General features: G+C 34.2%; 1 protein-coding gene across 2 annotated transcripts; it reads left to right on the top strand.

The window, feature by feature from the left end:
- On the top strand, positions 5,108-8,327 carry LOC109328685 (ras-related protein RABA1f-like). Of its 2 annotated transcripts, XR_002105466.1 has the most exons (3): positions 5,108-5,521; positions 7,630-8,149; positions 8,180-8,327. XR_002105466.1 is itself a non-coding variant. In XM_019562264.1 (2 exons), the coding sequence occupies exons 1-2, from the start codon at positions 5,301-5,303 to the stop codon at positions 8,060-8,062; spliced, it is 654 nt and encodes a 217-aa protein (XP_019417809.1). In that variant the 5' UTR covers positions 5,108-5,300; the 3' UTR covers positions 8,063-8,327. The 2 variants fall into 2 exon arrangements, 1 of the variants encoding a protein (XP_019417809.1); XM_019562264.1 differs by having other exon boundaries at positions 7,630-8,327.

Genomic DNA, 15,834 nt, shown 5'->3' with positions numbered 1-15,834 from the left:
GCTAAAACAACAAAAAGTATGTAATACAACATTATAACAACTTCATGAACACAAGTTGTTCATGGTTTCAACAAAATATTTTCATAAGTTCAAGAACATCATCATTTTCGGTTTTGAGAAGAAAATGAGTTAGAAAGCGTTTTAGAAAATTTCAACGGTTGAATATGTTCTTGACATGTTCATGAACAACATACTTAAATCTCATCAACATCTATTGGTTGAATGTTGAGAGATCAATGATTGAAGATGGAAGAAGTATGTGAGAAAATGAGAGAAAAGTGAAGAGAGGTTTTACATTCTCTTAGAAAAATTTGCAAATGAAAGAGTGTAAGAGTGAGCAGTGAAGTGTGAGGGTTAAAGGGGAGAGAAGGAAATCAGATTTTCCCCTAGGCAATGATGAAAAAAATCTCCTAGGGTGGCTAATGATGATTTCCTATGACATTAGGGTGAGTGATGTGGGTTTGCTTTATGGAAAGGCAAAGCTCGCATCCCAATGCGAAACAACAACTTCGCAGACACGTGCGATAAACATGCTCGATTATTATCGGCTAATACTCGATCGGATATTATAAATCGTCCGATCGTAATATCCGATTAGAATTTCGGATTTCGGCATTCCGAGTGAAAAATATTTATCAAATAGGTATGAGTGTACTCAGAGTCTATATTGACTCCAAATGAAATAATGAAGCCAACGGTGTGATCGGAATTCGATTCCAAGTTACGGAACTCAAAAACCACTTTTTGAGCCTTACCGGGTGGATTTCGGTCCCGACAGTGGTTCAGAACCGACTGTCTCCGAAAATTACCGAAATTTACCAAAAAATAGGAAATAAAATTTCAAGACTAAAACTCAACTAGAGTTTCGTCTAATTCTTTATCGAAATTGCCCAGAAATTCATTTTTGAATATATAATTAATAAAAATATTAATAAAATCTTATAATTCGAAATCGTAAAATTCGCGGTGTTACATTTTCTATGTTCCTCATCTCTCCAATGTGGGACTTTAGACTTGATTTTTTTTCAAAACTTTTCTATGTGGGACTTTAGAGTTTTTTAGATTTCACACCCAAAAGTTCTCACTGATGGTTTTCAACAAACCATGTTCCAACAATCCCCCACTTGAAATTAAAAAACGATTTTCGAGAATATTTGTGGTCTCAATAAGATTGTGCATAAACAAATGTGTCATGCGACTTGAACCTTTGCATAGTGAATAAGATTCAAATTTTACTAGAGTGACTCGTAGTCTTGAACTCTATCTCCAACATCAAATCACACACAACCTTTTCAAAGATGTATTCTGTAAAGCCTGTGCGTTAAAGGTCATGCGCGTCTATCCCATTATAGTGAACGCTCTAGAAATTTATGCTCCAAAATTCATAGGAAGCGACCCCCACTTCCACATTCACATAGGTGAGTCTATCAAGAGTACTCCTGTAGCATATGTACTCCGCTCCAATTGGAGTATAGATCTCATTAAGAGTTTAACTCATCCTTACATATGCTGCAGGAGTCATGCTTCTCATAATTTTATAGCATGTTCATTCTCATATCACTTCACAACTTGTTATTACTCATTGAACCTATTTCTTGGTATCTCCAGTCAGTTAGGTCGGGTTACCATCATGAGTGATTCTCGTTCTAAGGGCAATAGTCACATACTCTTAGAAGTATTATAAACTCTCTCTAACTAGTCCTTTCATCAAAGGATCTGCTAAGTTATTCTCAATGCATACATGATCCACTCTAACAACTCCTATAGCGAGTAACTCTCTAATGATGTTGCTCTTACGACAAGTTTGTCGTTTCTTTACCGTTATAAAAGCAGTTCTCAATTTTTTTGCAATAGTTGCGATACTATCACAATGGATCAATACAGTTGATATATGTTTTCCCATAGGGAAATCTCTGCAAGCAAGCTTCTCAGCCAACTTGCTTCTTCATTAGCTGTTGCTAATGCTATCATCTCAACTTCCATAGTGGACTGAGCTAATATATTCTATTTCTTGTTAGACTCTAGCTAGTTCATCTCATCATTTACGGCTTCTCGCCACAAATCAACATCCAAAGAAGTCAAATCTTCTTGGAAGTTGATGGATTATCCTCCAATATATAGATCATATAATCAGATCTATACTCTCTAACAATTATTGCTCTCTTACTTCTTCTAGGTTCTATTTCAAACCTTTCATTTTATATCATTATCTCTAATCACAAGTATGTGACTAATTAATGTGCCCCCACTATTTCTCAATTTAAAAAGGAATTTCTCTTCATTGAAGCCAACATCGTTAGACTCAATGATCACTTTTGCGTTAAAGTCGTAAAACCTGTATGTCTTGTTGTTTACAGCATACCTAATGAATATACATTCATAGGCTTTGTGAGTTTAACTCTCTAGGGCCATACCATCAGAAATGATTTCATGAGCAATTTTATGTATCTCATAGGACTGAGACTCTACTAATTTATTATTAGTCATTTGATACTTGAGGTAGTGGTAACATCATATATATTTTTTTTTATCTTAACTTCCTCAATATCATATTTCTTTATTTCTCAAGTGCATACCAAATTAATTTGGCAGACATATATGGGTTGTAGTAATTATAGAGATCCTTTGACAACTCATTCGAAATGAAGTTCATAAAAGTAATCATTTTTATTCTAGAGAACTATATTAATAACTATTTTATCCTTTTTTCAGCTTTCTCCAGCAACATTAGGACATTGATTTTCAAAACGTGTGCAACTTTTCTCATAGTGAGGAAAAATTTCATCTTATGTTGCTAACGTTTGAAATTTGTCACATCAAACTGAAATGGTTTGTTCATTTCATAGTTGTTTAGTCTAGTAATATTATCTATGAATGTCATTGCAGTAGAAACGTCTTAAAATTGTTGTTACCGTAGCTTACAACAATTATAAATGACACGAAATAATACTTACTGGCTGAGTCACGATCAGGTCGTTCTCTTTAAGATGTTTTGTGGCACTGCCCAAAATGTGCTACCAGCCTATCAACCACGCCGTCCCCAGGATAAAACAACTCAGATCTCTATTATCGAGTTCTTACTGCACTGTAAGAACCGATCTCGATTACACCCACCACAATATGGCTACCACTGCCAATTCTCGAAATTCCCACAATATGGCTAACAATGTCAATTCTCGAAATACCCACAATATGACTATCCGTGTCAATTCTCTTTCCACAATACTGACTATGAGTGTTAGTTCTCGAAATGTCCATAATTTGGCTACCCGTGCCAATTCTTTTCCCTCAATACTGACTACTAGTGTCAGTTCTCAAAATTCCCACAATTTGGCTGCATGTGCCAATTCTTAATGCCACAGAAAGAAAGGGGGAGAAGTTTGTCGGAAATGCATCAGCAGAAAATATGAGGGAGAAAGAAAAAGTTGAATGAAAACACATTCAACTTGGGGTAAGTTATAATGAGGGGAGAATACTTCTAGTTATAACATGAGATTTTTTCCATGTTCTTTATCTCTCCAATGTGGGACTTGAAACTTGTTTTTTTTTCCAAAACTTTTCTACGTGAGACTTGAGAGTTTTTTAGATTTCACACCCAAAAGTTCTCATTTATAGTTTTCAACAAACCATGTTCCAACATATGTGAAATCATTCGGTCCGACCAGATTGTTAAACCTAATACGATACTTCTTTTGGTTTACTATATCTATGTTATATGTATTCCTATTGTCTGAAATGGAATATATAATTTATATTTTATTCTTATTAAATAGTAATTTATAATTAAATATATTCAATCGAGTGAATGGAGGGTTGAGAAACAAAAAGAATAAATGTGTGTTTTCCTCTTAACACTTGCAATTTTAGTTTCAAATAGAATTTTTTCTTTTATAGAAAATGAAAATTATTAAAGGCAAAACAAAACAGGAAAGTAAAAATTATAAAGAAGTTGATTGATATACCATGTTGACTTTATAATATAGAAATATAGATAAAAAACCATAAATAGTCAAACTTGTGTAAATATATTAAAAATAAAATGTGAAGGTTTGTTGTAAAGAAAATTCATATACATGCAAAAATGATTATTTTTTGTTTAAAATATAGACAGTTAGTCATTATTGTTTCTAAAAAATAAAATTGCATTTATATCACGTCAATTAATTTAGCTAGTGACAAAGGACTAAACTGATTGAATACACTTTGAAGACTAAATATATAATTTGTATTTCTTATTAGGGATGATAAAAAAATCTGACTCGTGAGTATCCGTAGAAATGCTCGCAATGGATACCCACAATAATAGCTTATGGGTGAAAGCGAGTTTTGTGATACCCGCCCTGTGGGTACCCGCAAATTTATATATTTAGTTTTTAGTTAAATTTTATATATATATTTATTAATATTTTAAGATTATATATTATATACTTTATTATTATTTCATAATAAATTACACATATTTCACTATGATCATAAATTTATCATATAAGTATCATATTATTTATGTAACAACTATTTTTACATATTGATTATTACAAATTATATAAATATATAATTATAATTAAAAACCCGATGATACCTGATGGATACCTGCAAATACCCACTACCCACATGGATACCCGCAAATATTACGGGTTTGGGCATGAAAAAGGTACTACTCGCGCCCGCCCGCCCATGCCGGTTGTCATCCCTATTTCTTGTAGACTAAAATGAAAGTGATTACATTAAGGGTGACTAAAATAATCATTTAGTCATTTATTTATTTTTAAATAATAATTATATATATTTCAAAAATGAATTTTTCTAATTTTCACGATGGATAAAAATAGTTTTTTAGAAAGAGAAAACAATAGTTAATTATCTATCAGCATATAATATATGAATAACTTCAAATTATAGTACTCTTTTAAAAAATAATATATATCACTCTTCTTCCCCAAAAAAAAAGGTATACTTTTAAAAGAAATTAAAAGCTTATTTGAACAAAGGGTAAAAGGAGGCGCCATCTTCATAAGAATCAAACGACTATTAATAAACCCCACATTTCTAGCGCCATCTGTTTCAATTATTTTCTCATTCAACTGTTCTCAAAATTATTATTTTTTTTTACCTTTTTTAACCTTCTTCTAAATCTGGGTCTCAATTTTGAACATACCTAACAAAAATGATTCCTTTCTTTCAATCACACCAACCCATTTGAGCCTTTTCCACATTCATCAAATCAAAATCACTTTTTTATTCTCCCTCTGTCCAAAACACAAATACCCACATACGATAATAAGCAAAAGTGTTTGTGGCAAATGGGGGCTTATAGAGCCGATGATGATTACGATTACTTGTTTAAGGTGGTTCTAATCGGTGACTCTGGTGTTGGAAAATCCAATCTTCTTTCGAGGTTCACCAAAAATGAGTTCAGTCTTGAATCCAAGTCCACAATTGGGGTTGAATTTGCCACTAGAAGCATCCGGGTTGATGATAAGGTCGTCAAGGCTCAGATTTGGGACACTGCTGGTCAAGAAAGGTTCACACTTTTTTTTTTTAAATTTGTCATTATTATTATGTCTATTATGTTCATGCCTCAATTGGGTTAATGAATTTTTGGTTGGTTTAAGTTTTATCATGGAATTTTGGTAAAATGAAAGCACATTGCATTTGTGACATTATTTTGCTTAATGTATTATTATATCATATAGGCAATTAGGCATGTTAATTAAGCTGTGTTTTGATTAATTTAACATGTGTTGGTCATGGCTCAGGTTTGGGTTGTGAGATATATTTTCATATAAGTGTATAATTGTGATTTGATTTTTTTGCATTTGAGAAAGAAAGAATGAACCGTTTGATTTTTTTCATAGAAGTGTATAGTTGTTTTAGATTTTAGCTGTTTTTTTTCATGCACCGTTTGTGTTGATAATTTGAATAGGGGAGATGCATTGCTATACTGTTTTTCAGGGCATAGGAATTGTTGTTGTGCTTAGAACATTGAGTTTTTTTGCAGAAGTCATCGTGGCCTTATCTTTTATAATTGGACCTGGACTTTCTATTTTTAAATGATATAAAATCCTAGCATTCATGGCATTGTGTTCTTTGTGAAATAATCTGAACTGTTTCTTTTGGTTTTGGAAGCATTTACAGTCAATAAACAAACATTTCAATATTTTTATTATGTTCAACGCTCGTTGCATCTTTTAAAAGATGTTACCGACCCTGGTAACTATGTCATAAACTGTTTTATTGAGCAATACAACAATATCAAGACATTACCTGGATAGTGCTGTAAAGTTTGCCAATGTCTCAAAGTTTGTTATTATAAACAGTGAGGAAGAAAGTCAATATGATAATGTTTCTGACAAATAGCTATAGAAACTAATGTTATGTGGGAATTTGGATGGTGAGTGGCTTTAAATAAAACAGGAATTTGGCAGAAATATTTTGCGCGATATATTTGGTTAAACTGTTGGATCCATTTGAATAGATTTTCTATACCAGGTTTAACTTTCACATCCCTTGGTGTCAAACGTTGGTATAGTTAATTCTATTTTAGCTTTCTTTTAATGCATGTTTAGTTTTCGTTCTGTTTTTCTTTATGAAACAAAGTTATAACCCATGTGTCTTTCTTTGCAACAACTTCATTTTCTTTGTTTGGTAAAATGAAAACTGTGGGGAGTGGGGGGAAAATAAAAAACAGATGACATGTCGTTGCTAAGAATAATGTTATGGTTAAACCATAAAAAAGGGTGACCCAATACACGAGGATACCACCTAGTGAGATGTATGCAATCGTACCCCCACAAGTGAAGAGGCCATTAATAGCATAATGGTTATTAAATTTATGGTAATATGTAAGGAACATATATTAACTACTGGTCTGGTATTTTTATGGTCACAATGCCTGAAACTTTGTATATTTTGATGATTGATGGCTGAAAAGAAAGTTAATATAGTTATGTTTTTAACAAATTAGTTAGCTGGATAGTTATAATAATCACATGCAGAAGTCTCCATAGGGTAGCTCCTAAAATTGATTTCCTTCTAATGAAAGGGTGATTCAGTGGAATCTGGAAGGTCGAGTTATATTCTTTATTTGGTTAGGCATTATGAGCCACTATAATTTATTTTCAATACAAACTGCATTGTTTAATTTATGCATTTTGTGTCAGTATCTTTTTAAAAGAGCCAATGCCTTTGGCAATGCTGCTTTATTTCCAAAATGACACCTTTCACAGTTATTTACCAACCTGGTTTATTACAACCAAGCTGAAAATCATATTTTTCTTTGAGCCGTTACTATTCTTTTCTCTGAATAACTGTCAGCTTTCCAAGGACATTGGTCTTATTAACCGAGTCTTAGAGACAAGAGATATGAGAACAAACATAAACATAATGTTTGAGGATGGATAAATTTATAGCAGCTAGGGATAATGCACTGGAACATATAAGAATGGACATAAACATATGAAGCTGTGTTTATGACAAGCTGGTTGTCTTGTTGATTCACAGATCCGGACATGATATTTTAGAAGTCACAACACCTAATTCTAGATTCCATGACAATTAATGGTCTACCATGTGTTTCATTAACTTTTCATGTAAGATATCTATCTTAATTTGTTTATTTTTATACTAAAGGTACCGAGCAATTACAAGTGCATATTATCGAGGAGCTGTTGGTGCATTACTAGTGTATGATGTTACCCGCCATGTTACATTTGAAAATGTGGAGAGATGGCTAAAGGAGCTGAGAGATCATACGGATGCAAACATTGTGGTCATGCTTGTAGGTAACAAAGCAGATTTGCGTCATCTACGAGCAGTTTCCACTGAAGATGCTACATCTTTTGCTGAACGAGAGAACACATTTTTCATGGAAACATCTGCCCTCGAGTCCATGAACGTTGAAAACGCCTTCACAGAAGTGCTGACCCAGATCTATCGTGTTGTAAGCAAGAAGGCCCTTGACATTGGTGATGATCCAGCAGCTTTACCGAAAGGACAGACAATTAATGTTGGATCCCGTGATGATGTATCAGCTGTGAAAAAAGCTGGATGCTGTTCTGCTTAAGGACGTAGTAAAAGTCTGTATTTTTAACTTTAAAGTTGATACCTTGTTTATAACCATGTAGAGATTGGCTTGACAGCATTGAAAATGGTTCTGTCTGGAGAGCATCAAACTATGAAGTTTCTGCTTTGGTCTGTAGAAAACTATGTTCCATGTTAGCCAGATGTTTAGGAAACAAGTATTCTGTTTTGCATAACTCCTATTTTTGTGTCATTTTAAGATATCCATTTATCTAATTTCAGATTTATCAACTTGGTTATCTCCTTAATATTCTTCATACTTCATATATCTGTACCAGCATGTTGAAAAAGTAGATTGTTTGGTCCGGTTCTTTACCTGCCTAGTTTTTTCCCCCATAATGAAGAGAAACTTGTATATAATGCTCTCTCTTCCCTTGTGGAGAATACTAGCTGTCTGGTATCATAGCTGATTTTTTAGGGAAAAGCTGACCCCACATAAAGAAATTAAGGTTGGATTGTTATTGTTGAAAAGTTGATTTATCTTAGAATAATGTTAAATATGCTAATTTTTTTTTATAAGCAAAAATATGTATTAAATAAATACAAGGGGTGCTAACCCAATATAAGGAGAGATCATAGAATGATCGTTTTAGTGGAAATAGATATACAATATTTAGGATTGTTACATCAATTAACAAACTCTAAAGACGAATGAGCAATCTTTACTTGAAACCGACACCAAGATCTAGTCTGGATTAAATCCATGATTTGAACAAAACTCACAGTCATATCTGAAAAGATTAAATTATTTCTCATAATCCAGATAGACCACATAACAGTAAACCATAACATCCTCCATATCTTCATTCCTTTCCCCTTAGGGCTAAGAGCATCATGCATATTGAAGGATTCAATAATAGATGAAGGGTTTGGCGCAGATACTTGTAACCAAGAATAAACATCTTTCCAGACAGAAGAAGCAAACTCACAAGATAAAAAAAAATGTGTTCTATAGTTTCATCCTGAATATTGCAAAGTGCACACTTGATATCATCAGTGCTAAGAATGATATGCCTTTTAAAAAGCTCAACCCTTGTGGGTATTCTCATACGAATAAGTTTCCAAATAAAGCAGCAACTTTTTGTCGGAACACAATTAATCCAAGATTTAGATAAGATATTATCTAAATGCAACATACTCGGATCGACTTGAATGAGATAAGCAAACTTTATCACATATGTCCCGAATGCATCCAACCCTCACTTCCACTTGTCTCTATAATCTTTCTTACAAGAATGATTTTGTAATGTAGAGTATAAATTTGTCACCACAAAAAGTTCTCTATCAAACAAATCTCTATGCCACGGTACCTCCCACTAGGGGTGAGTAGGACCCGACCCTACCGGCTCACCCAGCACGGCCCGATCATGATCAGGTCCAAATAGGATCGAGTTTGATCGTGTCTAGGGCTGGGTTCGGGTTCCAAAAATAGACGCAGTCAATATTTAGGATCGGGTAGGGACCAAGCATGACCCGACTCATCCCGTCCTAGAGTCACCCGCTCATCATGTTTGTATGTGTTTCTACTTAAATGTGTATTGAGTAATGATACCCTTTTGGTCGAAAGTATCATTTATTCTTTAATTTTTCCATAATATATACATGATTAATAATACATATATCATTTTATATATCAAACTACATATTCATAATAATAAATAATATTGAGAAGTCTTTATCTAAAATGAGTATGCATTATATTTAATCGGGTCTAGGGTCGGGTCGGGTCAGATGAAAAGGCTGACCCAATCGCTATTTAGGGTCGGGTTAGCTTCGGGTCTAGGGTAGGGTCTAGGTTCAAAAAGTGACCCAACCAATATTTAGGATCAGGTAAGGACAAGCCTTAACCCGTCCCAACCCGGCCCATGCTCACCCTTACCTCCCACAGCCAAATATCATTATTCCACCAACCACAATCTACTACAATCACCCTCTTATTAGAAGCCAAGTTGAACAACCTAGGGAAAAGGTCCTTCAAACTTTGATTTCTAACCCAAATACCTGTCCAGAAAAGAGTTTGAGATCCATCCCCAATTTCCTTCCAAATGTTGTCCTCAAACCACCCACCATTATCCCCCACTACATAACCAACTTTACACAATCTTTCCACCAAGTAGACGAAGATCTACTTGAAGAACAATAATCATCATCTCCATATTTGAAGTTAAGAACCTTAACCCAAATAGCTTTCTTTTCTTGTAATCTTCTCCACCCCCATTTACCAAGCAACGCATCATTAAAAAGAGACAAATCTCTAATGTCCAAACCACTAGGATGCTTAGGTTTACACACTTCTTTCCAAGACACCCATGCAATGCCTTTACCTTCCCTTTTATTTCCCTAAAGGAAAGATCTTTGCAAAGTAGGCAATTTTAGCAACACCTTCTTTGGAACTTTATAAAGGGAAAGCAAGTAAGTAGGAATGCTAGCAAGAACAAAATTAAGGAGGACTAACCGACCACCAAAATAAATATACTTCCGCTTCCAAGATGCAAGTCTCTTCGATACTACATCAATAACATTCTGCCAAGTTGACCCTTCTAGGATTGACCCCAACTGGAATCCCCAAGTACAAGAATAGAATAGACCCAATTTTACAAGCTAAAAAATTTGTCGCATCAGACAAAAAGGAATCAGGAACTTCAATAGCAAACAAAGAAGTCTTCTGAGCATTCACTTTTAGGCCAGAAACTAGTTCAAAGCATCTTAAAATGCTTTTGATAGTCCAAATATTTGAGGCCAACGACTTGCACACTAGAATTGTATCATCTGCAAACTGAAGATCACACACCTCAACCCCATGAGTACCAATTTTGTAACCATCTAGCAAACCTGCAGCTTTGGCTTGTCTGACCAGACCAGAAAACCTCTCGGCAACCATAAGGAAGAGAAACGGCGTGATTGGATCACCCTGTCTAATTCCTTTTGAAACCAATAATTGATCCGAAGGAGTAACATTAACCAAAACTGACATGGAAGTAGATGACAAACAAGCACTAATCCACTTTCTCCATCTATCAGAAAAACCAAATCTAGACAACATATAATCAATAAAATCCCAATCAACCTAGTCATAATCTTTCTCGAAATCAACCATCAACAAGAGACAACCATCTTTAACCTTTGTGGCCGAGTGAATGATTTCATTCATAATCACAGTTGTATTCAGAATGTTCCTCTCATGAATAAAAGCTGATTGAGAATGACTAATAAGAGAATCCAGGACCACTTTTAGTCTCCTTGCCAAGACTTTAGCCAAAATCTTATGTAAGGAGCCAACGATAGATATTGGTCCAAAATCCTGGATTTTACTAGGACAACTAATCTTCGGAATCAAAGTAATGAAAGAGGCATTAAGACCTTTAGGCAGCTTACCAGACACATAGAATTCCTGGATAAAAAGAATAATGTCCTTTTTAACAATATCCCAAAATGCCTAAAAGAAATTAAAATTAAAACCATCCGAACTAGGGCTTCTATCACCATCACAACTCCAGACCGCCAATCTAATCTCTTCTTCTCCAAATCCAGCATTCATATATGATTTCTAGTCCAAAGAAAGAGTGCTAAAGACGACCCCATCAAAAGTTGGTTTCAAAGAGGGCACATGGTTAAACAAGGATTTGAAATACTGAGAAACTCCAATCCTTATACTAAGATCATTATCAAACCACCTCCCATTAATCAACACCCCAACAAATTATTTCTCCTTCTTCTATTATTTATATAAAGCATGAAAATAATTTGTATTTGCATCCCCTTTTTTTAACCACCTACTCCTAGCTTCTTATCTCAAAAGATTATCCTTCCAGTTAGCTGTCTTCCACCAATCCGCCTGAAGGATTTTTCTACTCGCAATTTGAGAAGCATCCAGAATAGAAGACTCACCGATTAGATTAATTGACTGGATATTCCTGAAAATATCTCCCAATTTTGTATCCAGGCAGCCAAAAATCTGTTTATTCCATACTTTAATTTCCTCTTTGAGACATTTCAATTTTTATTTAACAATGAAAGCTTTTTTACCAACACAGGTAGAATTCGCCCAAGAACTAGCAACAACTGCCCTAAAGGAATGATGTTGTAACCAACAATTGTTGAACTTAAACATAATAGGACATTTCTTCATCTTCCTAAATCTGAGTATAACGGGACAATGATCTGAAACGTCTCTGCTAAGGGCCCATTGCGATAAATCCAACCAAGTGTTAAGCCAATCCGGAGAAAGAAGAAATTTGTCTAGCCTGCTCATAGAACCATTATTAGGGTGGTACTAAGTAAAGCTTCTTCCAATCAAAGGAAGATCAATAAGCTCCATCTCCTCAATCCAAGAATTAAATAGCAACGAATAATTCCTATAATCTTGGCCAGAAACACCAACCCGCTTAGAGGAGCTCTTAACTGCATTGAAATCGCCAAATAAAGACCAAAAACCACCTCCCACATTCATCTTCAGACCAAGAAGATTAGCCCATAACTGCTTCTTTAAAGCCAAGACACAAGGAGAGTAAATATTAATAAAGCAAACATTCTTTTGATTATAAATCCAAACTGATAGGTTCTAGTATTATAGGATCATGAAAAGAAGCACAGAAAGAGGACTAAAAAAGATAAACAAACAGTTTATTGAAAGTAGAAGAAGATAAAGGTGTAGTATGTAAGGACATGATTGCAACTAAGAGGGGGTGAATTAGTTGACTTAAAATTATAGTAACTTTTTCTGCAAAATGTAAGAGTTAATGTGCAGCGGATAATCTTGCAGAATATAAACAAGTAAAAAGTAAAGAGGAAAGGGAAAGGATAGTACACAAGTATTTTATACTGGTTCACCTTCTTGTCCATTGAAGGCTACGTCCAGTACTATTGCAGCACAAGAGATTTTCCACTAAGTATTAAGAGTTGTAATTACAATATCTCACCCCGAGATCTCTCTGTACCTTACACACTCACTAATATTTATACCTTGGAAAATACTTTTCCAAGTAACTCTATCCCCTTTCTATTCACACCCTGTGAAAGAAAGATTGTTTGCAATGAATGGAGAATTATAACAATGACTTTGGATTGACTTTACAAGTATGAAATATTATATCCCTTGCAATCCAATCAAACCTCTTTATATGCTTAGTAATAATGCTAAATATATTTGTGAAATTTTTTTGAACAATTACTCAGAATAAATTCTCTTTTGAAAGTTTAAGAACTCAGTGCAAAAGTGCAGAAAAACAGTGAGAGAATTTATGAGAGCTGTATAAAAGTTGTATGTTGATGTTGTGAGAGTTAGAGTCTTTATATAGGATTTCCAAACACCCAATGTGCCTTTCTTAAAGTGTAGGAGTTGTTTGGAGTGAAGAGATTTTGTTTGGAGTGAAACCATTTCGTTTTGAAATCTGAAATCTCATTCAACAGTCCTCAGTAATCGATTACTGTCATTGGGTAATCGATTACCCAAACATACTGTCCACTTAATTTTTAAATTTGAATTTGAGTAATCGATTACACCATTTGGGTAATCGTTACTCAACTTTTGTAAAACTAGTAATCTGTTACTCAAATGTAGTAATGGATTATTCTGAGCAGTTTTAAGTTGGATAACTCTTTTTCTCTCACATGTAACTTATTCCTTTAATGAAGTAACTCGTTACACATTATTTCAAAAAATGTTTTAAGTATTTTTCAAGTGTTTCATTATTCTTTAAAAATGGTTTGAGCATTACTACTTTGCATAAGTAAGAGTTTTTAGGATATAAGTACCTATAGAGACTTAATCTAATTATCTTGAAGCTTTATTCTTCTTTGTCTTCATAAGTATTCTTCATTTTCTTATTTTGGTGATGTTGGTGTCTTCATCAAAACCGTGCCAATGTCAGGAGCAAAGATCTTCTTCACAATCTCCCCCTTTTTGATGATGACAAACCAATATCTTCTTGACAGTGTAGTTTTCTGAATTTTCTGAGAGTAGCATACTTTGTGATATATCTTGACTTGTCTTGAGTATGCTCCCCCTATCTTGTATGCTTCCTTTTTCATTTGGAGTTAAGTGCCTGGAATAAAGTTTGAAAGAAAATACACTCTCCCAACTTTTCTCCCCCTTTTGACTTCATCAAAAAGTAGAAAAACCAAGAGTCCAACACAAAGATATATAGCATATATAGCATACATGATGTATAACACAATATATAAAATTAATGTAGTGCATAGTTAAGATGTTTCAATCAAAATATCAGGAATGAAATAATAAAGCATAAAACATCATAATGTAATTTGTCAGAAGTATGCAGCAATAACTCAAAAACAAACAACAACTAAGTAACAATTTGTTTGAGGTTTTAAAGTAGAATAACCAGAAAATCCTAATAGATATACTAAGATTTAGGCTCCGAGTTATCTTCATCTATATCCATGATGTCCATCCTAGAGGAGATGCAATGAAGTTCATATCGAATTTGTTGATTCTGAGAGTCGAGAGCATCCATCCGGTTAGTGATGTAGTCTCGGAGAGAAACTAACTCATCCATAATCATTTGGTTTGAGGGCATGGCAGCAGATGAGGATGATTGAGCATGAAACTCATATGGTTGTGGTTCAGAAGGATTAGGTGCTTCAGGTTCACATGGTTCAGCATCAGTAGTCGGCTTGTCGGTTCTATAAGTATAAGTGCAGGTTCTAAGGTCTTTGGTAAAGCCCATTTTGTGGATTATATCTACATCAGTGTCAATGTGGCTTTCTCGAAGATTTAGAGGCGTCTTTGTTTCACCAATCATAGAAACTCCGAAATGCTGAAGAATTTTGGTTATAAAGATAGCATATGGCAAAGGGCTTTGAGTACCTCTAACGGTCCACATTTGTCTCATTATCATGAGAGTCCAATTGATTTTGATATTAAACTTTATGGCATACATTAATTGGAGTTCTATGTCACTTATTTGAGAATGATTTGAAAATTTGGGTATAATGACATAGCTCAAGAAATAATGAATCAAACGCTCCTCTAGTTTGAGATATCCAGCAGATAGGATGTCTCGGTGGTTGACAGTCTCTCCAAAGCTTTGTTGCTTACGCATTTCTATTTCCTTTTCGAAAGTCGACATAATGAGGAGTGATAAAAATGTTTTCGATCATAATTATCACATTCACGTACAAGGCCAAAACCTGTTATGTCACCTTGGTAGGGTATGTTACATAACAATGAACTCGAAGTTTTTAGATCTAAAACAATGTTTTTTCCTTTAACATAGGATGTAAGACGATTTTTTCGAAAGTTCATGTTACAATAAGATATTCGCACAAGTTCAGGATAAATGTCGTTTGTTTCAGAACAAAAGTCAAAAAGGTTTTGTTGACGTAAGAGATAAGGGAAAAGAAAATCTTCAAACTCAAAAATATTACCATATTTAGGAGTAAAAATGACGCGACCATGGAAGTGTTCCTCAAATATCTTGAGTTGCTCATCATTAACAAGAAGCCTTGTCAAGTCCAGAGGGTTGCATTCCAAAGCAGTTGTTCCTTGACTCATTTGAGTGGTATTAGAGCGTTGTTTCTTTGATTTAGAAGAGGAAACCATGAATTTGGGATTTTGAAATTTTAGGTTTTTGGATTTTTGGGCATTTGGGGATTTTTTATTCGAGCCACTAATCACGAAAATGGTTGGTTAGAAGTGTTTAGAATCGAGAATGTGATATGAATGGAAACAAAAATCACCCAAAATGGATCAAAAATAAGGTTTTTAGAGGCTGTAAGGCTTTGAGAAGAAGA

This window comes from Lupinus angustifolius, chromosome LG15 (genome assembly GCF_001865875.1).
Source record: "Lupinus angustifolius cultivar Tanjil chromosome LG15, LupAngTanjil_v1.0, whole genome shotgun sequence".
NCBI lineage: Eukaryota > Viridiplantae > Streptophyta > Magnoliopsida > Fabales > Fabaceae > Lupinus > Lupinus angustifolius.
The sequence above is the reverse complement of the archived record's forward strand: the minus strand, read 5'-3'. Positions and strand labels throughout refer to the sequence as shown.

Excerpts from the sequence above, each read along its gene's own strand:
- LOC109328685 (XM_019562264.1), top strand. The coding sequence starts at position 5,301 with ATGGGGGCTTATAGAGCCGATGATGATTACGATTACTTGTTTAAGGTG. Across the intron at positions 5,522-7,629 it reads GACACTGCTGGTCAAGAAAG|GTACCGAGCAATTACAAGTG; the intron begins GTTCACACTTTT and ends TTTATACTAAAG.